We start from the raw sequence: 27,536 nt of genomic DNA on the forward strand, positions 1-27,536 counted from the left end.
CATCTCTTTATTGGATCAAGCCTTTCTTTTATCAGCGTCAGCTTTTATTTTTACTGCTTCAGTTTGTATTCTCTGTTTTCCTTGATTTTATTTCATTGTCCTTTTAATTATTCGAATAATTTGCTTTTATTACTTCTCCTGTTTTATTTCTTATCTCCCAGTCTCTTGTTTAGGTCTTGACATGTTTAATCCCAAATTCACCTGTAAACCAGCTTGTAACCTTGTTTTGTAAGGTGCTGTATAAAGTTTCAGCTGGTAAGTCATCAATCTGCCACATGCTGCGGCTGACTGGTTGTGCTGTTTTTCTTCCTTCACTGCTGGTTCTCTCCTTCTCTAGTTTCATCATCAGTCATTGATGGAATCTCTTTAGTTGTGTATTATGTATTATCATTTTCTCAGCCTATATGATTTGCTGGTTCAAAAGTTTCTGACCAACCTGTGTAACTATGGTAACAATCTAGTAAAGTATATCAAGTCGAGAAAAGACACAAACCTCACAATTCCTTTCACCATTGTGACTATGGTGTGCATTTAGGGATGTAAATACCATGTCTCACAGCTACCAACACGTGTTAGTGTTACCTGGAACACTTGTTCTAAAGGTGACAAAGACAAACAAAAACTTTCTATTAAAAGAGCAAACTACAACAAAATATTAGTAAACAATACTCGCAATGCGATTATAAGCGGTAATTGACCTTCACATTGTTTGCTATCAGTAACTAGATGACTCAGTGTAGATTATTCTATACATGTAATGCAGAGGCAAACATGGTTCTTCAGCACACGATTTGCCTTGGATTAACCCTTATTAATGTCAGGATTAAGGTGAGGTTTGCCTTTGAATTCAAAATTAAGCAACTCTCCCATACTGTATACTGACTATGTTTAATGAGCCTGTATTTCAGTATGTTTGTCAGTCCATCCAGGCTTTAGCCTAACCCAAGATGCATTTAGTGAGAGGCAGGGTACATTGTGGACAGTCTTTTAGAGGGATAATAAACCTAGACAAACAACATAAACTCACCTGACAAGTATATCTTTAGACTGTGCAGGGAAACTGGAGCACCTAGAGGAAACTCAAGAAAACATGCACCCAGAGAGGCTTCAGTCATGCAGGTCAGATTCAAACCCAGGACTAAAGGGTCAATGCTGACTCTGTGTTCGTAATTGGACATACTCAAGCAAAGAAAATCATACCAAAAACCAGTTAATAAATCCGAATAGCAGTTTACAAAAACATTGGTACAAACAAGAAAGTATTGTATCAAAAACTTTATTCTCAAATAATGTTTTCAAAATAGCTGATAAATAAACTGTGAGTCTCTTTAACAGCAGGTTGTGAGGCTGCAATCACATACAGTATCTCTTTAACCATTTATAACACACCATTTTGTTTCTCTCTCATGATCTCATGGGAGGATAGAAAAATGCCATTTTCCGTCCTTAAATTAAAAACTTTTAAGAGTACGCCATTCCTGTTTTACCAGTCATGATAGGAGCCTCCAAAACTGTTTCTGATTTGCTAATGCTGTTAGAGCCTAAATTTACCACAATTTCATTTCCCTCTCTCAACCCATGTCTAAGCAAGGAGAACCAGATTCCTCTTTGCTTAGACAGCTACTGTATGAGGACAGATTTTGGGCCATAAAGAGGTCAAGTCATTCAAAATCTTTTGTGCCTGTGGAAGTCTTTCCTCTCGCAGATATAACTATTAGGATCAGCCACACAGGGCTGCTGTTACACAAGAACACTGTTAAAGGAAGTGTCCACCCATCAATGAATAGTGTTTATGACATTATGACAAAGTCGAGTGTGTATGTTTATCTAAGATTATTGAAAAACATATTTTAATCCAAGAAATCACCAATGCAACTTGTATGGCACAGCTGCCACATTTAAAGCCACATTATATACCATATTTTTGCAATGAATGGTGACCTAAAAATGTCAATGTTCAAAAGAAACATATACTCTGCCGGCCTCAAGCTCTGGAGGAGTTGAAGCTGACACATCATTTTATAAGACTGAAGTTTTTTTAGATTGTGAATATAGAACAGTTTAACGTTGAAGGTGTTACGGTGTGACCCAGAGATAAGTGTCTCTCCAGCACGAAGAAGATTAACTCTGGGTCCCACAAGGTTTTTCTGTTCCTGTGTAAAAGCAGCCATAATGGACAAAAGAGATCATATGACATTTTGATATTTGATACTCAGTTTGAACCATACATTTTTACATGGTGTGTAACAGTAAAAACATTGACTATAATGAACAAGATTTTGCTGTACCCATTAATCATAAAAAGTACAGCATATTTAATATTTTTTTTTTTTTACAAATTCTCCATAAAAAATAGATTTCTGTACAAAAACTTTTTTTTCTTTTGCACCTACTTCAAGTTCAGCAGCACATGATGATGGTGAGAGGCGACAGCGATGATAATGATGATGGTGATTATGATGCTTAAAACAATAACATTAATGATGATGGCAGTTTCCTGGTGATGACTTGCCATTTTTCTACATACCTTCTGTGCCATTTGGGACAACAAAAATGAAACAATATTTTTCAGTACACATTTTTAAGCAACAAACATACTAAATGCGTGTCAATATGTGTTGCTGAGAATGCATCCCTTCACCATAACGTGTGAATATAACACGAATATGTGTGGTGTCCCAATCTACAAGCTGCCATGTGCCGAAATGACGATTATTCATCCTTTGCACTGATGAGTGAAGCAGTGCTGCGGTCAACTCACATTCAATTCAGACACACCAGGTTGGAGATTTTCTTCAAAGCTCTAATGCTGACCGTATGCAATGTTGGGAGTAACCGCGTTTAAGTATAACGGCGTTACTAACGGCGTTATTTTTTCAATAACGGAGTAATCTAATTAATTACTTTTCCCATCGTTGCAACGCCATTATCGTTACTGAAAATGTAAAGTGCCGCATTACTACAATTTGGTTGAATGAAGCGCGAGGTGTCAGGCTTTGGCTACACATCAGCTGCCTGGAGAGAGCAGGGGTGGGGATAATGACACTGTTACAAATGCGATGATGATTGGCTGGGTGGGCAGATGCCCTGCTCACGCTGTCTCGCTGCACACTCTGACTACCACTAAACACAAGACAGCGACAATGGCGACGAGCCAGGGAAATTCAAAGGTAGCGTTCTCGAACTGGAAGTACCGGCGCTACTTCTCGCTCATTGAAATTAAAGGCAAGAATGTTTATGTAACATGCACGCTATGCCCAGGAAAAAATACTTTATCCACGTCTGCCTCAAGCAACTTGAATCTTATGAAGCACCTCACATCAACACATGCTAACACGACACTTGTTGCTGCTGCTTACCCAACCCAACCTCCAGCGAAGGAGACGGAGCCACTCTGTTAAAACAAGCAACGCTTGATTTTTCTGTATAGTGTTTTTATTCTTCAATCAGTTAATATAAACATCTTTGACGTTAAAGATGTTATAGAACGTAATAGCGTTAGAGAACATAAAAAATATCTTCACAGTTACATTGCTGAGTAACTAATTACTTTTACAATGTGGTAACTGAGTTACTAACTCAATTACGTTTTGGGAGAAGTAATTTGTAACTGTAACTAATTACTTTTTTAAAGTAAGATGACCAACACTGACCGTATGGCATGAGAAGTTTGTCCTATCCAAACTAATGAGAAGGTGAATTAAAGGCCTGTCAAGGGCAAAACTGAATATTTTTATTTGATTACACTACAAACTGAATTTGAAAGAAACCCACACGGATGCACGCGCGCACTCACGCACACACAAGAAGGTCTGATTTTCATCTGGCAATAAAACTCGATCGAAAACAGATCGAACTCTAAGTCCAAATGGCTGCTGAGCCACATATGAACACATGTACAGTATGACATAGTTGCTCAAGCAGGACTGCGACTGAATTTTCCTTCAGTATTAATACAGGAAAGTTCAGTGACATCACACTGCAGTTCTCCCTCGTCTATTACATCTTGATGTAATTTAGATACATCTTACATCTGTATTGAATTTATTCTGTATTACAATACCTGGTGGAAAAAACCCTCATCTCTACCATATGACACTGTGTGAAAAGGCAATGTGTGACATTTAGAAGTTTATCTGGTTTTGACTTAAGCTCGCAGCAACCTGAGTCCCTTTGTTTCAATGAGGACTGCTGACAATACCACTTTAGAAAAAGTAAGGGACAAACTTGTGAACCCAAACTGTGAAAAGTCACAGCTGAAAAAGCAGGTAGTTGTTGTTTTTTTTAACTTGTAACCAGGTGTCGCTCTTTTACATGGTGAAGACTGCTGACAATGCCAAATGAAGGCCAAATGTGGAAAATTCTTCAAAAATTGTTAAAGTCTTGAGTGATATCCAAATTTTGAGGCATTTCAGATAAGGTATGTGGCATGTTAAGAAGGACACTGATCTATAAACAGATTAACTCACTGTATCATACTTTATAAATCGGGTAGCTCAAATCAAGCAATCTAATTGGTTCATAGCCGAACTGCAGTCATTAAGTCACTCTTAAAAAAAGAACAATCTGGACACGTCACTAATGAGCAACTATAGGCCGATATCAAACCTTCCATTTTAAATAAAATCATTGAAAAAACGGTTTCAACAACTCAACCTTTTCTTGTCACTAAACAACAGTTTTGATGCCTTCCAGTCGGGTTTTTGACCACACCACAGCACTGAGACAGCTCTTGTTAAAGTATTTAATGACATCCACTTAAACACAGATAGTGGCAAAATTTCAGTCTTAGTATTACTTGATCTCAGTGCTGCATTTTATACGGTCGACCATGACATATTACTAGACCAATTGGAAAACTGGGTTGGCATTTCTGGTACTTTGTGTCTATAGGGAATTATACATCTGAGCATACAAATATGACGTGCAGAGTTCCCCAAGGCTCAGTTCTGGGGCCTCTCCTGTTTAACATCTACATGCTTCCACTGGCTCAAATTATGGAAAACAATAAAATAAGTTACCATAGTTATGCGGATGACACACAGATTTATATAACCTTATTGCCAGGGGACTATAGTCCAATACAACAACTGACTAAGTGCATTGAACAAATTAACGACTGGATGTGCCAGAATTTTCTTTAATTAAATGACGAAAAAACTGAGGTGGTTGTTTTTGGAGCAAAAGTGGAACGATTAAAAGTCAGCACTCAGCTTCAAACAACAATGTTAAAAACAACAGACAAAGCCAGAAATCTTGGCGTAGTCATGGACTCAGACCTGAATTTTAACAGCCACATTAAGACAATTACAAAGTCAGCCTATTACTACCTTAAAAATATATCAAGAGTTAAAGGACTTATGTCTCAGCAGGATTTGGAAAAACTTGTCCATGCTTTTATCTTCAGTAGACTTGACTACTGTAACGGTGTCTTTACAGGTCTCCCTAAAAAAATCAATCAGACAGCTGCAGCTGATTCAGAACGCTGCTGCTCGAGTCCTCACTAAGACCAAGAAAGTGGATCACATCACTCCAGTACTGAAGTCTCTACACTGGCTTCCAGTGCCTTAAAGAATTTATTTCAAAATACTTTTGCTGGTTTATAAATCACTAAATGGTTTAGGGCCAAAATACATCTCTGATCTGCTGCTACACTATGACCCACCCAGACCTCTCAGGTCGTCTGGGACAGGTCTGCTTGTTGTCCCCAGAGTCAGAACTAAACAGGGGGATGCAGCGTTTAGTTTTTACGCTCCACATATCTGGAACAAACTCCCAGAAAACTGCAGGTCCGCAGCAACTCTCAGTTCTTTTAAATCAAAGCTAAAGACCTATCTTTTTGATGTTGCCTTTCTTTAAATAACTGTTCATTTGTTATACTGAAGTTGCATTGATGACACTGTATGACATTCTATAACTGCTCTTTAATGTTTAATTTCTTATACTGCACTGTAACTTTTATTGACATATTTTATCTCTCAGTTCTTTAATTTCTTATACTGCACTGTCAATTTTATTCTTGTCTTTTATCTAGTGGTATTTTTGAACAGATAACGGACATATTTCTGAGAATTTCTAGATTAGAACTCAAAAAACACGGATGTGACAATAGATTATCCATACAAGGACAACGTCTGTGAACTGGTCAGATTTAGTCTGTGAACTAGGTTAATAAGAAAGACAATGTCTGTGAACTTGTCAGATATTTCTGTGAACTTATCAAGAGACAGACTGTGAACTGTCCTGGATTTAGCAAGGTTTACCGAGATTAAACTAAGCTTTGTAGCAATGGCTACATCGTAGTGAAAAGTAGAACTACTGCAATCTTGTAATGGGTAACGAAAACACCAAGTAACCGGAGCCAAAAGGACCTGTGGTCGGAGAAATGTTTTTTTTTTTTTAATCATTTTTACCTGCACTTTAATGTTTTACTTTGTTTTTTTAATCGTTTTTTAACTGCTCTTTAATGTTTTATGTAAAGCACTCTGGATTGCCCTGTTGCTGAAATGTGCTATACAAATAAAGCTGCCTTGCCTTGCCTATTATAACCATATACACCAACTATGACATCTAATTCCATTGCAAAATAAGTATCACTCTGCATCTATGAAAAAACAAGGGACTAACAAACTGTCACAGATGGAGGTTGTTCATCTGCACACACTGCCATGACACAGAGCTGGTTTAAAATCGGCAAAATATCTCTTTAGGTGTACACTATATTTAGAATATTTTCACCGCTTTACCTTTTCACTAGACTTGAATGTGAACGTGAACATACCATAGCCTGTCTTGTTACTTCATGTATCAGCCTTACATTATGTGCAGCCTCCCCAATGTCTTTCCTACGTTTTCCTACAGCAATAAAAATAATAGCTATACCAAATATACCAGATTATCACACCAGGAAGGGTTCTTCGTTACAAAATTTGATTCTATTCAGACATAAAATAAGTTGCAACACACTTTTGGCTCGAATAAAAATGTTGTCCATTGTAAGATCATGTCCAAAAATCATCTTACATCTTAATCAGAGCCACAACATATCTCCTTTTTCTGCTTTTTTTTCTGAGAGGAAACAGGTAGATCTCACAGAGGAGTGCCTTTCTTCCCATTTCAATCATTCACATTCCTTTAATTTTAATTAAATAGTCATGCAAATGAATTATCTAACTATCAGCTCAACATTTGTCTCCTTTTTGAGTACAAACCAAACACGATGGAGATTTGTTTTGTGACCCTGTCGAAGACTTCTTTTGTTGAAACAGATCATTTCATATATTGAAAAAAAATGCCTGGGTCCACTCTAACTTTGTCTGCACCACCACCATGTCTCAGCATATCTTTAGTCTAAATTGAAGTCAGAGTGTGGGTATTAGAATCAAGGAGAATATTACAGTAAGTGTAGTTGAAGTATTGTAATAACTTAAGATTTCTGCTCTAAGCTTGAGACCGTATGGTATGTGTGCCATATTTTGTCACTTGCATTTCCCCAAATTTCTATAGGTACACACAATCTGAAATCTAACCCTTGTACTGCCATTCTGATCTTTTCATGCCAGGATAAACTGGGACAATGCTGAGTCTAGATTTTCTTGTTTGGGCACACTAGGAGATCAGATCTGTGTCATTAATTGTTAAAAATTAGACCTTTTATTACACCTTTGGAAACCTTGAAGCCTCTAATTTCCAGGCTCCATTATGCTCTCTTGGCTCCATAGGAAATCTCCACTGAATTAATTTAATCAATTAAAATAGAAGCATGGGGTGCAAAAAGAGAGGAGGCTTACTATCTTGTAAGCAGACGCTCGACTGTTGTTTACAGATGTCTTGTTTATTTCTGTGAGAAGATTTTGAACATGTCCTGTTTCTTGTTGCCGTCTTAAACTAGAATTATAGTGCATACACACATCCGCATACCTTTATTTTCTGTGACACACACTGGTATATGTGTTTCTGGCTGTCTGACCATGACCATGAGCCTGAGACTGTGAATGACAGGCTAACAATGGATATTATAATACCAACAATATCCGGTAGTCATGCTTCCAAACATAATCACCATTTGTTTCAGGACATTTCCTTTGCAACATCCAGGTCTGGAGTAGATACATTTTCAATTAAATGAGCTGACAATTTAAAATAGATGGATGTGACAACCTTCTCATGCCAAATGTTTTTCTTTTCAGTATTTTCAGTACTCTGATTTTAGTGAGTTGAGTTTTGGCCTGAAATATAACACTGTATTATAACTTGTGTTTCATGGTATGAGTTGTAAGTTTTCATTGTCTGACATCTCATACGTTATTTGTTATCATTAGTGTGAACAATTGATTTGTGATTTATTGTTTGGGGGTAAGACAGTATGATAAATTGAGGTTGAATGAATAAAAACATGGGGAACATAAACACAAATTAATTTAGACAATAAAGAATCATGCAGGTTAAACCAAATTCCTGAAGTGTAATGCCAGAATGGTGTGCATGGAGAGTGAAAGAAACAAGAAACAGGCCTGAAAACACTGAAAGACACACACTGAAAGCAGTAACATCTGTGATCTCAACCAAGTGCAGCATCTTTCGAAAAATAAAATTATTTTGAGAAAACACTGCGGGAAATAAGGTTGGTAAGGGATTTTTTTTTAATCCTGCAGACTCATGTGTGTTACTATGATATTTTGACTTAAAATACCAGGAAATACTGAAGGCTAGGTCACACTTGCTAAGCTTATGTATTTGTTGCAATGAGGTTCCAGCATTAATAAGCAGGATGTAACTTATTCTCTGCACACGAGGTATTTCTCAAACAATGGAGGGGCTCCGGGCGTAACTGACGACAACAATAATTGTGCATGTTGTCTACATACTCTATCTCTTTGTCTGCCTTACATGACGAATTCTCGAACAGATCACAAATATGCTGTGAGCTCTTTAAATAGGTGTGTTGAAATAAGCTCATATGCATCAGATATGTTAAATGTGTTGAAAGATGATGCATGATAATATGAGTAGTTGGGGACACTTGCAACACATCTTTTTAAAGAGAGTTAGAGAAACAGTCACATGTTGTTTCTGATAGCTCACACTGTCTGTTAAAAATAATCAGCCCATATTGGTTGGATACTATTTAATCTTTGTGTACTATTTAGCATACCTTAAGAGTACTGTATAGTATCTCAGAAAAAGATGGAGTTGAATGCCTGCAAATAAAACTAGCAGCGTGGTCCATACTGCATATTATGGTTGTGACCCTTTCTGTATATTTCTGCCACATATTACAACAGTAACAGTATTCAGTATGAGCTCTCAGAAACACCCACTGCTTTAAATATGGCAAATAAATTGTCATTAAGTGACACTAGAAGCTCAGAGGTCAATGGGTAAACTGATCCCAACTTTCGGGTTGGCTAGCATGTTAGCATGGCAACAAAATAAACAACGGTATAGCATGTGGTCACACCTGCTAACAGGGAGTGTGAAATATAAAGGTGTATATACAAACACGCTGTAACCCTGTATTTTGTCATTTTGTCATCTTTTTAAAGATAAAAGTTTTTGAATAAAATGCTCTCTTTTGAATCACTTATTTTTCAAACCCATTTCAGACCCAAAAATTATTCATTTTTTCATAACCCAGTCAGAAAAACACACTAGTGCAAAATTTGTGCGGTTTAGGAGTTTATATAAAGTTTATATTTTGGGGTCCCCAGCAGCAGTGGTTTGGGAAGTCCCATGGGGCCGCTGGGTATTTGAACATAGAGTCTGTTCATCAATATCTTCACTGAAGAAAAATGCCAGAAGAGACAAACAGAGACAACTATTTGCCTCTGTTTCCATAGCAACCTGTCCTTGTCTCTCTTTTCCAGCACGACTGACAGAGGTGTCTATCTGTCCGTTTGTCCGTGTCCGTCAGTCTAATTTCTGCCAGTCAACCAATCTGTCTGTTAATCTGTTCATCTATGTCTGATTTTGTGGCTGGAGGGTATGATGTAGACAACAAATCAGTCATCACTTGACTGATAATCCCGACCGGAGTTACGAGAAGATAAATCATTTCCTGGATTTGGCCACAGCTGATTGCAGCAGTTGACAATCTTGACAGCTTATTGCCTCCAGGCTTCCACTTGTTCAGCCACCAAGCACAGAATCCTGGCTAGTCCAAGAACAAGAATTAGTTGTCTGACTGTTTGATTGTGTTAGACAGGCCTCTGGAAACCAGTCCATTGTGTACACCAGCCCGGCAACTCAAATGTCTTGTTTTCTGCTTCAGCACAGTCTATCTAGTGCTAGTGTGGAATATTGTATATATGACTGATTTAGATGTATAGTACCTCTCTATAGAATGCTTGAAAATGTCAAAAACTCATCTAGAACTAGCTCCCAGGTTCTCATAATAAAGCTGGTATGTTTTAGCCTAAATTAGTTGCCAAATACTGTAGGTAGACATTGTCATAATAGGCAATACAGTAAGTGGCAGAAGGTAAAGACAATCACAGGAACTTGACTGACACCTCAACTTACCTAACCCTGTGATTGTCCTGCTATATTAAACCTAGCCCATTCAGTTCTCCAAGTAGGCTAAAACAAACCTTTTAAACGTATCTGCAACTGTTATCTGACCCTGGCTTGTCTAGCACTAGTCAACCTCTCCTAGTATTAATCTAATACTAGTATCCAGTACTGGATGAGTATCATTTTCTTTAAAGGAATTGGTCTGGTTGAACTTGTCACTGTATTGACTGCATTTGGTTGTCAACTTTACAGCAGTCTGTACAACTGATATCAGCTTCCACCAAAACAGACTCTGTAAACTGTAAATAGGTCAGAGAGTCCAGTCCTGTCAAGTCCAGAGTTAAGTCCAGTGGGAGGTTATTGGTCCAGCACCAATGATGGTTTTCTTGTTGTTAATAGGAACCATCCAATGACTATTCGATGTCTAATAGTGTATGTGCTTCCCCCTGAGGGTAGAACCTTGCATCGGTCACACCCATGTGTGGCCTGCATCAGGGGAGTTAGTAAGTTAAGAGTTAGCCTATTACCACTGTGCAAACTTGGCATGGAGTATGGGGTTAGGTTGGGTTAACCACCATTCAGGTTGCATGGAGAGTATTCGAGGGCCATATTACTCTGGCCATACAAGCCCTTTCCATAAGGAGGTTGGGTCAACTTACACAGGACCAGCACTGTTAAATGAGGTTCTTGGAGGAAGTTCAATTAGTCGTACATACCATCTTTTTTGTATTTTTCATTGGTATCTGAATAGCAACAGTGCTTAAGAAGAATTCTGGTCCCAGAATTTATCTCCTGAATAACACATTTGACGACTCCATTGTCTACTCCCTTGTGTATTGGTTCAGACTTATTTCGCTCTTTTGGACTGTAGGGAGAGGTGGATGATACAGTTGTTCAGGTAGGAGGTGGAGCAGAGCTGCATAACTGTGCAGATTATGCTGACAGAGGACCAGCATGCTACAACACAGACTGCTCACGGTGACAAGTCCAAATCATTTTCTTCTTTCTTCTCTGTTTGGTTAAGCCACACCGCAGACTGCAACAGGGAGGTTGGACTAAACCACTGTGTAGGTAGTGGCAGGTTTGTAAGACTATACCACAGTGCAGACTGTATTGAGTGTGGTATCGAATCGAACTGCCTTAGCCTCTGTGGGCTTCATGTTGGTGTCATACATTGGGTTTTCAAATGATGCCTGACCATTGGAGCTCTCATGGCCGACATAGCCATTGAACTGGACCTTGGGACGTGTCCTGCAAAACAAAATGAGAAGAAAATAATGGTGTTCAGGCAGGTATTTGGTTTCACAAGGATATCTCTGCAAAGTTGTATTGGCATGTTTGGAAAAAAGAAAAAAATGAGTGCAGGTCTCTGAAACACAAAATGAAAAACAAAAACTGAGATATTTTAGGACAGCGAGATTAAAGTGTAACTCTCGCCAAAATGCAACCTAGGGTCTTTTTGTGAATGTACCCGAGTCAAACTTTCGTTTAAAAGCACTTTTAAGATTTACCTAATTTTGATTTTAAGGTCAAATGGCCTTTTAAATGGGAGTGCTAGGGCCACTTTTATGCTAGCCTCAAAATAGCTATTTTTAAAACACTAAGAAGGCTCGACACAACATGAAACTTTGCTCGAAGTATCGCCAGGGGCTCGACACCTTAACAAAAGCATTGACAACATTGTTTGTGAACACAGAGTTTACTAAAAAGAAAGGTTTTGAGCAACTCACTGTAGCTGTTGTTCTTCCGGTCGCCGTCTATCGAGCCAGTCAAAAATAGTCGAGGGAGGAGATTAAAGATGGAAAGCTCCTAAAGCTTAGTTCCATATAAATGCACGGATAATTTGTTGTTTTGTCGTTAGTGAAACACAATATTGACCTTGTAGTTGTAAGAATGACAGTTCCTCCTATGGAGTCCGTTCATTCGCATTCGGAGATCGCCTATTTTTGACTGGGAAAATGGCGGACAGCGTAAACAACAACTGCCAACGTGAGTTGCTCAAAACCTTTCTTTTTAGTAAACTCTGGGTACACAAACAATGTTGTCAATGCTTTTGTTAAGGATATATATATATATATATATATATATATATATATATATATATATATATATATATATATATATATTTATTTTATTTTTTTTCTGAAGTTGGAGAACCAACAAAAAAAGCCAGGAAATATTAGATTACATTTTTGAGGTAGCCAAAAACATAACTATAATGGGATGCTTTTATTGATCTCTGGTTTGATGTGTCTATAAGTTTGTTTTGGAGCCTTTTTGACCCCCAACTGTTCAAAAGATTCTCTGATTACAAGATATTGGTACTTATTTAAGTCATTAACTTGTGTGAAAAGCGTACACATTTCAAGGTAAGACCCACTACCGTACATACACAATGCTAGAATTTACATTGCGTGTCCTATTCAACAGTAGTACTAGTCATGCAGAGAGATCTGTACATAATTATAAGTGTTTAATAGATTAACAATTAACTGAATATTGAGTATGACTACAACCAATTAAAAAAAACAAATCTTCAAATTCAAATATAATCAAAAAAGTAATCATAAAATACGCTCTGTCCTTTCTTGTCTTATTAGACATCTTGGGCAAGAGCTTTACCCTTGAGATTAAATGTGCATTTCTCATAAAAATCTACAAATTGCAGGGGGAATGATGGCAGGAGTGGGAACATGAACCATAACAACTCCCTGCTTCAGTGGTTCAGCTGCCAGCGCCCATCTGCTGCTCTCATGAGTGTGTCTACTTGCATCCTGCCATCATCCTGCAAATGGTACCCATGGTTTGTTGCATATTATTACTAAATATGCCTGAATGAGGATTTTAAGAAACGTACTGCTGGGGTTCAAACAGATATGCTGTGAAATATGACTACCCCATCATAATTTGTCTGTTTGTCGCAGATTACATTTTTGTATAATCAGGTCCTATAATCCAGTTAGATATAATCACTTACTTCCAAACCCTGTGGAACTATTAGCAGGGAGGAGTGCTGCAGCTGAAACACTGTTTGACTCTGACCTCATTAAGTGTGTGTGTGTGTGTGTGTGTGTGTGTGTGTGTGTGTGTGTGTGTGTGTGTGTGTGTGTGAATGTGTGTGTGTGTGTGTGTGTTTGTGAACTGGTAGAAATCCAACCCTGGGGAACCACTAAGCCTACCCTACATGCTCAACCCATTACTTTACAAAACTGCACACACACCAACACACACCACAGACCTCCCTGCATGGCAGTGGTTCAAGTTGCTGCACTAATTTCTGGTTGTGGCTGTAGGTGCAATAGCTTAGTTTTATTGGTAGAATGAAAAACAGCACACATAATTGCTTTGACAGTATTATAGATAATGTAAAGACATATGGGCTAATGCAGGAAGAAACCACTGTGTGCACACTCTCATCTTGCTTTTAGTTTGTTATTTATATTAAATTGTTATGTAAAGAAATATTTTCTGTTGGCTTGCCGTTATGTTGGGCTAGGGCATTATGATGGCAAAGTTAACTTTACCACATACCTTCTGTCAAGGTGAGAGTAATGAAAGTCAAAAGTAACAGTAGAAATACATTTAAAAAATCAGCAGCATACAGCATATATATTACTTGTTTTGATTAGAACACTTTGAAGTACAGGTGCTGGTCATATAATTAGAATATCATGAAAAAGTTGATTTATTTCAGTAATTCCATTCAAAAAGTGAAACACAGACTGATATATTTCAAGTGTTTATTTCTTTTAATTTTGATGATTATAACTGACAACTAATGAAAACCCAAAATTCAGAATCTCAGAAAATTAGAATATTGTGACAAGGTTCAATATTGAAGACACCTGGTGCCACACTCTAATCAGCTAATTAACTCAAAACACCTGCAAAGGCCTTTAAATGGTCTCTCAGTCTAGTTCTCTAGGCTACACAATCATGGGGAAGACTGCTGACTTGACAGCTGTCCAAAAGACGACCATTGACACCTTGCACAAGGAGGGCAAGACACAAAAGGTCATTGCTAAAGAGGCTGGCTATTCACAGAGCTCTGTGTCCAAGCACATTAATAGAGAGGTCGAAGGGAAGGAAAAGATATGGTAGAAAAAAAGTGTACAAGCAATAGGGATAACCGCACCCTGGAGAGGATTGTGAAACAAAACCCATTCAAAAATGTGGGGGAGATTCACAAAGAGTGGACTGCAGCTGGAGTCAGTGCTTCAAGAACCACCACGCACAGATGTATGCAAGACATGGGTTTCAGCTGTCACATTCCTTGTGTCAAGCCACTCCTGAACAAGACACAGCGTCAGAAGCGTCTCACCTGGGCTAAAGACAAAAAGGACTGGACTGCTGCTGAGTGGTCCAAAGTTATTTTCTCCGATGAAAGTAAATTTTGCATTCCTTTGGAAATCAAGGTCCCAGAGTCTGGAGGAAGAGAGGAGAGGCACAGAATCCACGTTGCTTGAAGTCCAGTGTAAAGTTTCCACAGTCAGTGATGGTTTGGGGTGCCATGTCAGCTGCTGGTGTTGGTCCACTGTGTTTTCTGAGGTCCAGGGTCAACGCAGCCGTCTACCAGGAAGTTTTAGAGCACTTCATGCTTCCTGCTGCTGACCAACTTTATGGAGATGCAGATTTAATTTTCCAACAGGACTTGGCACCTGCACACAGTGCAAAAGCTACCAGTATCTGGTTTAAGGACCATGGTATCCCTGTTCTTAATTGGCCAGCAAACTCGCCTAACCTTAACCCTATAGAAAATCTATGGGGTATTGTGAAGAGGATGATGCGATGCACCAGACCCAACAATGTAGAAGAGCTGAAGGCCACTATCAGAGCAACCTGGGCTCTCATAACACCTGAGCAGTGCCACAGACTGATCGACTCCATGCCACGCCGCATTGCTGCAGTAATTCAGGCAAAAGGAGCCCCAACTACGTATTGAGTGCTTTTCATGTTCATACTTTTCAGTTGGCCAACATTTCTAAAAATCCTTTTTGTATTGGTCTTAAGTAATATTCTAATTTTCGGAGATACTGAATTTGGGATTTTCATTAGTTGTCAGTTATAATCATCACAATTAAAAGAAATGAACATTTGAAATATATCACACTGTGTGTGATGAATGAATATAATATACAAATTTCACTTTCTGAATGGAATTACTGAAATAAAACTTTTTCATGATATTCTAATTATATGACCAGCACCTGTACATCAAATACTATATTTGTTCTTGATGTAATCATGCTGACAGAGAGATGACAATGAGATCAAAGACAAAACATACCTGCGTAGCTTAAATGATTGCTGTTTTGGCACAGTAGGGCAGCACTGCTTTTAAAAACTTATGAGGAGTCTCTGTGTTCCATTTCCCTCTGAATTAATATTGATTTTGGTTTATACATTTTATTTTTATTTTACAGTAATACAAAATAGAGTAGGACAAAGTATTCATATTTTCATAGTTTACATGACATATTTTGGTCAGTTGTGCAGCCTTACTAAACAGCATGAAGCAAAATCTCAAAACTAAAAACAAGGGATGACGAGTTTGACAGAGGATGTGGCGTTGGGCGGAGGTCTGGTTGCTGTTTGAAACCAGGTGAATGACAGGTGCCAGTCTTACCTGCCGCCAGGCCCCCAGGTGTCTTTTGGTCTCTCATTGTCATCTGTGTCAGCAGACAATGTCCTGTATACAACCATCAGCTTTAATATACATCAACTATCATTGCACACAGCTAACTGGTGAGCAGGTTGTATAACACAGTGTAAGGTAATGTAATGATAGTGTTAGTTATTGGTAAACTATGCTAACTGTACAGTCAATATCTGCATGGCCCTGTACACAGCAGTTACCGTCTTAGTGTTCACAGGATTAACTATACTAACATAGCAAAGCACATTACTAACTTGCTAACAAAACATGTTTGCAAAACATGTATTTTTCCTGAATAACATCAACAGGTCAGACACTACATGTTTCACTGCAGATAGAATACTGTAGCATACAGCTACCATAAATGATAAGCCAACAGATTAACTGGAAATAATGACTATTGTTGAGTAAGATGACTTTGTAAAACTTTGAGTGATGAAGTGCAGAAATCAGAACATCCCTTAGGTGTAGAATCTCACACAAGTCTTAAACAGAAAACGTTAATAATGACATTTTACCCTCAATATAGTTGTGTATTATCTGCCATCTTTAGGCATTGTAAGTCTTTTGTGAACTTTCTAGGAACAATAATTAATATCTAAGGTCAATGAGATTTAATCGTCATAGTACGCTTGGGGTTTTAGAGTTATAATTATGTTTGAAAAATGATGTAAACCTGCCTCTTTTTCCAAAAAAAGTATCTAGTAGTATAAAGGCCTTCCCTTTTAAAGTGCTTGTCATGTATATGTGATCTTTAAAGTACACATCCAGTCAAGCAATGGATTAAACAAACTACATTTTTTTAAGACTTTAAGAACAACTCTCTGCAAACACATTTTAGCTCCTAGCCCGTATGGAAACCAAGGTGTCATGGTTGGTAGGCGCAATGCAACTCTAACGGCTGACACTCGTATCCTGCCAACTTGTCTGTGCTGCAGCAGGGCTGTGCTTGCACCTCTGTTCACCAAAAAAAAGCAGTCTATAGCCATGTGCCCCTGCATTTGCACCTTCAATAAATTAGAGCCATGTCTAAAAATACAAAAGGTTGTTTTCTGGAAAGAAACTTAAAAAAAAAAAAAAAGGTTATACTATTGTGTAATACTATAATATTATTTTGATTCTTTGTACAACAAAACCTGTCACTTTAAAATACTTTAAGTGCAGCTACAACTGAGAAGAATAATTGATAAACTGTGCACCAGTACTCATATTTTTCAAGCATCTCAGAATCATTCATAGGAATTGTGCTGTAGGTTTGACCTTTCCTACAAATTAGGACTTAGAAGTTATTTAGTAAGATTTGGATACTTACTCTCAGGTTTTCTTTTAATTGATGCTTTAAGATCCGAATAAATACCATCACATTAGTAAAGGACCACTGTTATATTCATTGTTGCCAATTAAGTTTAAATTACAACATCTTGTTAATGGAGTTTTGCAAATAGGGCATTACATCCCTGACAAAATTTGTTTTTGTTTTTTTAATTCAGCTGCCACCTACTGTAAACTCCTAACCAGCTAGAACAGTTGTGCATCTCTCCTTAAACCTGAAAATGTAGGATTACTTTCCAAGGTTAATAAAGTTTGTACTCCAAAGATTTAAAGTTGGACAAATAATGTGCAACAGAAAAATTGTTAAGACTAATTTCCTTGAGAAACTGTTTTGATAAATGATAAATACAGTTTTGATGCTAGCCCCTCAGAATGAGACAAACATTTAGCAAAAGGCAGACATACAGTAATAAGGCAGTAATAATCAACAGGATACTTAAGAGACCGCAATACAATGCAACCCAAAGATACATTTAAAATAAGTTAGACTGGGTGTTTCAAGGAAACATATGAAATAAATGACAGAATTAGGGAATAGTGGTGCACTGAAAAAATAAAACATTAAAACACACTGAAAAACATGAAGTTGTATCTGCATCAGTAAATAATTCAAGGTGGATATTTTCTTTTATTTATTTATAAAGTGAACCTGTTAAAAATCAAAAATGCAAACCCTTTTGTATTCTAGTCTGCTGGTTGCTGTTTTTAACTCTTGAAGATATTGCTTACCTGTGCTTGTAGAGGTAGAAGGCAAATCCAGACAGGATGAGGGCAAAGAAAGGAACTAAGATGGCTGCTGCCACAGAGCTGCTGTTTGTGTAGGGGTTGGATGGGTCCATTGCCATGGTTACAGGGCCTTGGGGTACAGACACAGATAACCCACACATGCATGAACACCCTTTTGAGCATGTGTAATCAAGGCTTTTTGTATTATTAGTCTGTGTACTTGAGATCTGCTTCTCATGTTTACTCAGTCTGAAATTAAATTAATTTTACACTAACAAAAACATTCCAATAATATTCCTTTAATTTGACTGAATATTTTACTTCCACTTTCAGTTTGACGTTGTTTAATAGAAAGATCAAGGCTGTTGTTTGTTGTGGTTGTTATTGGTGCTGATGTTACAGACAGACCTACCTTGCCTTGTCAGATGGAACTTGCCAAAGTCTTTACTGTGGATATGCCCCTGGTAGACAAAGGTCTTCTGGTCAGATTCTGCAGTAACCTGAAAAACAAAGCATTCAGTGTTCAGATTATAGTTTGATTTTAGATAAAAGGTTATACACTGGCCATTCAGGAGGGGCGCTTCATTCACCCTGGTTTCCTAAATTAGTACAGTTTAAAATGAACTCTTTGAACAGACAGTGGGAGATACTGTAAAGGTTATTTTAGCAATGAAGGATTAAGTGGTAGGTTAAGTGAAGGTACAAAGTGCTGCAGAATAAAGTGACAATTTGACACAGAAGTAGTACGGTGGAGGGCCTTCAACTCTGTCAATCAGAAGCACAGCAGGACGTTCCTGTCTCCACTTATCAACAGTATCTCTCCACCTTCTTTACTCTGGTCTTCCCCTCTCCACCATCTCTTGTTTGGAGTTTGAAGCAGCAATGTTTTAACCACAAATCGATAATCAAAATTTCATTTTCGAACTGTAAAATGATTGGTTTTCAGGAATCACAACTCAGCAATTACCAGCCTGACTCTTCTCCTGCCTCATGCTTTCTGTCATTTGCAACATGATAAATTGGCTGTCTATGTGCCTCCTTCCTTCCTTCTTATATCCTTCTTTCTTTCATCCCTGCCTGCTACTATCTTTTACAATCTCCCTACTCAGTTCCTCCATTCCACCCTCTCTCCTCCTCTGCCAGCAAGTCAAACAGGATCAGATTTTGAATCCATTCTTAAGTTTTAGACATGATCATAAGAAGTTCAGCTTCAAATATAACATTGAATTACCTAAACAGTCTACATGGAACATGAAAGCTGACTTTCCATCTTTCTTTTTTTTGTTTTTTCCTTTTAAACACTCTTAACATTCACTTATTCTCATGGATTTGCAGTCTAAAGAAAACACCATTTATGCACATCAAAGATAAATTATGAATACAAATCATTCAAATTCAAATGTGCAAAAAATCAACAATATCTGAGCCCCAGATTTGTGGTTTTATGGGTACATGCTGGAACTATTGGCCAAGCCAGTAACATCCTGAAGTCTCTGCGGGAAGACTTGCAACCTCAAAACGCAACCTTGGAACAAAAGCTTTCCTCTATTTGACTTTTTTTTTTTAAAGATGTTAATCAGCGTTGATTGTATTTCAAAATCTGTTCTGCATAATGTGACTGCGGATTTGTCTGGGATTGAAATACACCTCTTTTGCAAGACCCCATCCAGCGTAGTAGTGGGTGTGGGGTGAGTTATGTGGTGTGGACGCTGCTACATTATTGCTACAGAGTAGGGCAGTGATATTGATTATTAATAAAGAAATGTGTAAAAACAACATTCATTTTAAAATGTTTAATATAGAAAAATGAGAGGAAGTGTGTCTTACATATCCATCCATAGCCCAGTTATCATTTTTAAACTTGCTGTAATAATGCTCCGTCGGCCCCTTCACCTGGTAGACCTTCAACAGCAGCTGGTTTTCCTCTGACTTGTAGGTACCTGGACGAACAGATACATATATAGAAAGAAATTGTTTTGGAGGTACAAAAGATAGGATTTGTGTCTGAACCTGGTATAATTTAAATAACAGTAACTTAACTTCTAATTTGTGTTGGCACTTGGCAGGAAAAAGAGAAAGACATTGAGAGAAAGATAAAGGTGCAGTGGGAGGTTGACAAACAGAAAGACATATAGACAGGTTGGTAGACAAACAGACAGACAGGTTGACTGACAAACATAGAAAAGGAGACACCTTGACATTTTTAATGATCATATTCTATTTTCTTCACCAAGCACCTGACACATTAGTGGGTAGAAAGTGACATTTACCCTTCAGCTACATGTCTCTACTTGGTTAACTATAGTGCCAACACAGAAATGGTTGCTGTGCAATATGACAAGTCCATGTAAGAGAAATATCACAGACTCAAAATGAAATAATTTTATACGTTGAGAGCCCTTGCCTCTTGAAAATATTTAATGACCCCGGGATCAAGCTGAACTATTGATTGTGAAATGTCATTGTAAAATGTCAAAACACACATGAGTGTCAGTGTGAGAGTCAGACAGCTATTCTCAGTTGCTTAGACTGTATTATTTTGGAGGTTTTCACTCAAGAGTGCATCTGCCAGCCATTTTCATACAATATACTCCACAGTACATTTTTAAAGCTGTGCACACGAGTACTGCTGTGGGAGGTTATGTTGCTCAGGTAATAATTTGGCCTTTCAGACTGGTGTGGTGATTCTGCAGATGTATTGGTGTAGAGGGGCACAGGCATACAACTTGTCAGGCGGCTCATAATTCCTACCAGTTATATTATTTAGCGGATTAAAGCTCTTGCACAAAACCATTTTTTCTGCCTTGCAGACTGTGAATGTTTATAAAAATGTGTGTACGTACTTCGGTGCAATATATGAAATTGCGCTAATTTATGATAGGTATCAGTGATGCTTTGCTAATAAGTGTGAATGAAAGCTGGATTTTTTTCAGCTTGCTGTGTATTTACACCTACAGTAGTGCTTCTGCCCATGTTATTTACACTGCATTTAAAGTCTGCAAATCTTCATCATCTGGAATGTGATTGCTCTTTTTTGTAATCTAAATGAAAACAAAGGTGGTATTACAATGCTCCTTTTCAGTTAGACAGGTCCATTTTATTTTCATTTTGCTTTGCATTTTAGCCATATTATATAGCTAAATATAAGTCTTTTCCATTCATTCTCTATTGTATATATATCCACTATATCCACTTATCTTGCTCACGTTGATTAGGGGAAAGCATTTTCTATTTCACATACATTGTAAGACTTGACAGGCTTTGTTGATGCAAATTTAATCTAAGAAAATAAAACTGATCCAATCAGTTTTATGTATCCTGTTTTCAAGCTCTGAAAACATTAAAACCACATAATTATAGGTCTTATGTGAAGTTACTCAGAGTAAAATTAATTAGAGTGACTCATTATTAGTGTGTTCCTCGTTTTTTACCTGACAGTCTGATTGACACTCCACTGGTTTCCAGTAATGTGACGTTAACTCTGCCGCTGGTAGTGTTGAATCCAGTCACTGTAAATGTGGTGGCCTGTCTTTTCCCTAGATACTCGTAAAAACCACTCCACTCAGAGTTTGGAGAGAACACATCCACTGGAACTGTAATGGAGACACAGACACAAAAAAAGTATTTGTATTTTTCTCTGGTGGTAGTCTCTCTTCACTGGCTACCTCTAAATGCATATATTGATTATAAAATTCAACTTCAAACTTAAAAGGCATTACATGGTATTGCACCTGACTAGTTTCACTGATTTATTTACTTCGTCGGAGTCTTCATCCTATAAATCTAAAATAAGACTGCTTGTCCAGACAGAAGACCCTTGTAGTAAAGATTAACTACAACCTCCTACTGCAGTAGCCATCCATCTCTGGGAAATAATTAGTGAAAATCCAGTTCATTACAAATCAGTATGATGACCAGTATTCCAACTTGAAATACAGAAAAAACAAGCTGCCAAGGAAATGTGCAAGTCCAATAAGTATACAGTATATACAGTACATCTGTGGTTTAAGTACGACAATGTGTGCTGTAGTTGTTTATACTTCATACCTCGAATCTTGTTCTTCTGGACATCCGACTCTCCTCTGCCTTTGGGATTGACTTTCACTCCAACTGAAACATAAAACAGCATTACATTCAGTTTAGCTCACTTGATGGTTAAGCTTATTGACAGTATATTAGGTATAGATAGGAATGGGAATGGATGACAGGACTGAGAAAATATGATAGGTATTTATTAATGTACAGTACACATTTGTCAGTTCTGGGGTTTTACAGACAAAAAGGAACAAAATTGTTTTTTTTTGTCATTCATAACAGTATTCCCAGCCATCCGCTCCTTGTCTTTAAGACCAGATCAGGCCATGAGTATGTGATTAAAAAAAAAACATCACCCCAGCATTCATGGTACACTTTAGGCTGATTTACGAGAGCATAGCAATAATATCAGGGTGATAATCTGTATTTATGTCAAACCAAATGGGATTATGACATCCAGATTCTAGGCTCAACATCAGCCTATTTTATATGAGCAGTGCATTTTCAAGATAGGATCTGAATACCTTTACAGAGCGGGGGTTTGCCCGACCATCTCCCATCACTTTTGCAGGTTCTGTGCTCTGATCCCCCAGCCAGATAGAGACCGTCTTGACAGGTGTAGATCAGCGTATATCCCAAGGTAGGCAGGTCCATAGATCTAACATCTACATTACTGGGGGTCTCTGGCTGTCTGCATGAATGGGCTGAGTGACAGGGAAGAGGGAATAAACACAGAGTAAACACTGACATTGCACTCTTCTTTATAAAACCATAATAAGAACTGAGTAAAATGCAACATAAATATCAACAAAAAACTCAGTAACAACAAACCAGATGAATTAACCAAACTATGGTGAGGACAAATAATATTAGTTGTACACAGAGTACTAACAGGCATATTTATTCCTTACCAATGCACTCAGGTTGAGTTCCACTCCAGGTTAGGTTTTCTAGGCACGTTCTTGTAGTGGATCCAATGATGTGATAGTTCTTGCGGCACTTGAAGGAAATCTTACTGCCAACCTACATGATGTAAAAGCACAAAAAAATCCTCTTTATCCACTGTTGACCCTTTAGCTTCTTAAGAGCTGCCACACTTAGCATGAGGTAGTTGTCAGTTAACTTGAAAAAAAGCTGTGACTAATTCAAGTTCATGTTTACGTAGCTAACTAGAGCCTTGAATCACAGTAAGTCATCTCATAGGGTGTCACAGGCCCACAAGTTTGCAAAAGAACGGTATTTCTCATAGAATCGCTGCTATATAACGGCATTAGGGTCACTATCATGATTGGAATGATTGACTAGTACTCATACAGGTTACTGGATGAAGTGTGTGCATAAGCCTGTGCTCCTCTGGTGGGAGGGGATTAGGACAGAAAGGGGAGAGCTAAGGAGAAGGGCTAAATATAGTTTTTCTTTTTGCCTTTTACAGAAAACTGCCAGCCCTAGCTTTAACTCAATGCCAACTCTTTAAATCTAACAAAACAGGGAACAAAAATAAATACCTACATTTATCATTTTCTCTGTTTTAGTGAATGTAATATTGTTAGTTATGCATGATGTGGGTGGTAACCCCCTCCTCTCTTTGAAGAGATGTCAGGGGAAATATGATATGTGGATAATATCCAATTATCCCTTCACAAATTGAAGGATTTGCGTGTTTGCTTAAATTCCATTAAGACCAATATCTTCCACCAACAGGTTCTTATTTGTGCTCTAGACAGTTGTGTCTCTAATACAAAATAACACATTGCTCTTTTTTATCCCTAAAGTCTAACTTTAGAAATCTGGGTACTACTTTTACCATGCCTTTACTTTTGACCTGCATGTAAAATGTTTGATTGTTCTTGTTTTTCTGAGAAACTTTACAAACTTTAGGCCCACTGTATCTCAGGTTGAGTTTAACCTACTTACCAACCAAACTCTGCAAGTTGCAATTTATTTATTTTTTGAAAAATATGTTTATTAACATTTTTCACAATTAAACATGTGTGCACATTGTACAGTTCCAAACTTACAGAAGTGTACTTTGACCACTCAAGTCTACATTGTGTCACGTGATAAAAACTAAAATTTAACACAATGACAAACAGGAACAACAAACATAAGTCAAAAGAAGTTAAATAAAAAAATAATTTAAAAAAACTCTCGTAGGCATCTCATACAATCATTCCAAAAATGATATATCAAATGACTGCTTTATCAATTAAGATAGTCTCATTGTATTAAAGTTTTAGCTCACATTACAAGGTTTACATTAGTCAGCATTCGACCCTCCTCTTCATTCGTTAGCTCCATACCTTTCATGAACAAATTAAATGCTCCCCAAATCCTCTCAAATAATTCTTGCTTCCCTTTCTGTACATATGTTATTTTTTCCAGAGAAAAGGTTATTAACATTTGCCGAACTCAATATGTAACAGTCGGTCTGCTTGACTTTTCCAAAATAATGCAATTGATTTTTTAGCGTGCAAAAGACACAAATCTATCATTATTTGTTCACTTTTTGTGTACTTGTGATCCTTGGGTGGAGTCCTAAAATAAAAAAAACTGGGTCCATCAAAAGATCTTTTAAGATAATCTTTTCCATTGTTTTTTTTAATTTCCTCCCAAAAAGCTTTGACCTTACTGCATTGCCACACACAGTGAAATAATGTTCCCTTTTCCGTCAAGCATTTTATACATTGAACTGGAATGTTACCGTTATATTTCTTTAATTTAACTGGCGTGATATAGGTTCTCATAGTCCATTTATACTGTAGCAGTTTAAACCTTGTATTGACTGATTGGGAGTGAGCCTTTGTGCATATTGATCCCCAGTACGCTGAAGAGATCTCTTTTCCCATGTCTTTACTCCATAAATTCCGTTTACAATTTGAGTTCTCTGATGAATTGGACACTAATAAATCATATAGCTTGAGTTTGGCAGGTACAAGTCCTGAACCTTTTCTAATCCTTTTGTTGCCCATGTTCTAAATACAGCATCTGCTCTCCCTGGAGTGAAGTGCTGGTTTCCTCAAATGGGACTGTACTGAGACAATAGGTTAGGTTCTTTGATAATTTTCTTCACTTCAAACCACACCTTGATCATATTTTTAACAATTGGATTAGTAGTTTGTTTCATCAAATTCTGCAATGTGTCTGAATATAAGTACCGGGGTAGAGGCAATTTATTATTATTATTTGCCCATATAAATTCTGTGAATGACCTTTTAATTTTTTTTTTTTTTAAATTCATCAGGTGGAGGTAGTGGAATATTCTGAAATATATATGATATTTTAAGGAGTATATTCATTTTTATAATGTTTATTCTGCCAATCAAAGATAAAGGCAGGGTAATCCATCTATCAATTGATTTTGTTATGTTTTCCATCAAAGGTTCGTAGTTAATTTTAACTGTACTAGCTAGTTTAGATCCAATTTGTATTCCTAAATATGTAAATTGATCTACCACTTTAAATTGAGAAGCTTCTGTAAGAGCGTTTTCCCTTTCCTTTTCATTAAATAATATAACTGAAGACTTAGGGTTATTAATTATATATCCTGAGATGGCACCGAACAAGCTTATTAACTGTAGCAGAGCAGGGATTGATTTGTTAAGGTGTGAGATAAACAAGATGACATCATCTGCATATAGGGAAAGTTTATGTTCTGTCTGTCAAATTGTTATTCCTACAATTTCCGTGTACAGCTATAGCAAGTGATTCGATCACTAGAGTAAATAAAAGTGGGGACAGGGGTCATCCCTGGCGGCATCCCCTTTTAATTTTGATTGGTTCTGATATATTTTTGTCTGCAAGTATTTCTGCAGTAGGGTTTAAGTAAAGTAATTGAACCCACTTCATAAATGTATTCCCATATCCAAATCGTTCCAAAGTATTAAAAAGGTAGGACCATTCCACCTTATCGAAAGCCTTTTCGGCGTCTAAAGATAGGAGGGCCCTATCTGCAGTGTCCTCCAAGCTTTGAATAATATTAAGGACCCTCCTAACATTGTGGAATCCTTAGCGACCAAGGATGAACCCATTTTGATCCCTATGTATTACGTTAGGTAGTGTTTCTTGTAGCCGTCTTGCTAAAACTTTACATAGAATTTTGAGTTCAGAATTGAATAGGCTTATTGGTCTCATATTCTGGCACCTGTCATTAGGCTTTCCTGGTTTAGGCAGTAATATTATTAATGCACCTGTCATTGATTTGGGTAAACTACCATTACAGAATGCTTCCAAAAACATTTCCATTAATGGCTTAAGTAATCTTGTTTTAAATGTTTTATACAGGTCTCTTGGGATTCCGTCTGGCCCTGCTGATTTTCCTGCTTTCATGCAAGCGATGCCTACTTCTTCCTCTTTAAGATCTGCCATAGTTTCTTTGCAAACTCTTCAGAAATAGGTGGAATATTCAGCCTGTCCAGAAATGTTTTTCGGGCCTGGGGATCATATTTAACTTGAGATTCATACAAATGTTCATAATATCTCCTATATTCACTGTTTATTTCAGCAGGGTCTATCATTGTATCACCATTATTATTAATAATTGAAGTAATGTTTTTTCTTGTTTCTATGTTTGGTTCAATCTAAGCATACTGGATGCTGCCCTAGCTGCCGATAATTTATTATAGTCTGCTCTTAAAACTAACAATTCTTTTTCTTCTTCAGAGGTTCTTTTCCTAAAAACTTGCTCTTGAAGAGTTTGGATTCTGGATTCTGGTTGCTGTCTTTTCTGACGTAACTCCCTAGATTTGGATGAAGTATAGATAATTATGTGTCCCCTCAAGAAGGCCTTGAAAGTATCCCACTTGATACATGCCGTTGTTTGTGTTGTATTATCCTTAAAATAATTATCTATTTCTGTACCTACGTACTTTACAAATTCTTCATTTTGTAACCATTTTGGATTCAGATTCCACTGAGGTGGATCAATTTATTAATTTATTATTTATTCAAAAAGTATATAATGCACATCAGTATCTCTAAACTTGTCTTTTCTGACATGTTTAACTTGTATCGTTAATGTGATTTGAAGGATTAAACAGTAGTTTACCAAGTATACAGTCAACTGATATATTTCTTACCTGAAAGCCCTGGCCCATGACCGGGATACCATAGGCTGGAGTTCCTGGGTCACGACAGTTGTTGAAGGCTGGATCTACAGACACACACACACACACACACACACACACACACACACACACACACACAGAGCATTATATGCATTTACGTTTTTATAATTATTCTCCAAGTGAAAGAAGCATTCTGATATTTCATACATACT

At 37.4% G+C, this 27,536-nt stretch overlaps 1 protein-coding gene across 1 annotated transcript in view; it reads right to left on the bottom strand.

Moving 5' to 3' along the window:
- Positions 1-11,603: 11,603 nt before the first annotated feature.
- LOC144523220 (CUB and sushi domain-containing protein 1-like) overlaps positions 11,604-27,536 on the bottom strand; it is a 339,360-nt gene continuing 323,427 nt past the window's right edge. The window contains exons 66-74 of the mRNA XM_078258647.1: positions 27,337-27,410; positions 23,173-23,284; positions 22,786-22,965; positions 22,274-22,336; positions 21,658-21,819; positions 20,054-20,166; positions 18,639-18,726; positions 18,230-18,356; positions 11,604-11,763 (exon numbers count right to left, since the gene is read on the bottom strand). Coding sequence (XP_078114773.1) covers positions 11,604-11,763; positions 18,230-18,356; positions 18,639-18,726; positions 20,054-20,166; positions 21,658-21,819; positions 22,274-22,336; positions 22,786-22,965; positions 23,173-23,284; positions 27,337-27,410 — 1,079 coding nt within the window. The remainder of the gene's footprint in view (positions 11,764-18,229; positions 18,357-18,638; positions 18,727-20,053; positions 20,167-21,657; positions 21,820-22,273; positions 22,337-22,785; positions 22,966-23,172; positions 23,285-27,336; positions 27,411-27,536) is intronic.

Source organism: Sander vitreus, chromosome 1 (genome assembly GCF_031162955.1).
Source record: "Sander vitreus isolate 19-12246 chromosome 1, sanVit1, whole genome shotgun sequence".
Classification (NCBI taxonomy): Eukaryota; Metazoa; Chordata; class Actinopteri; order Perciformes; family Percidae; genus Sander; species Sander vitreus.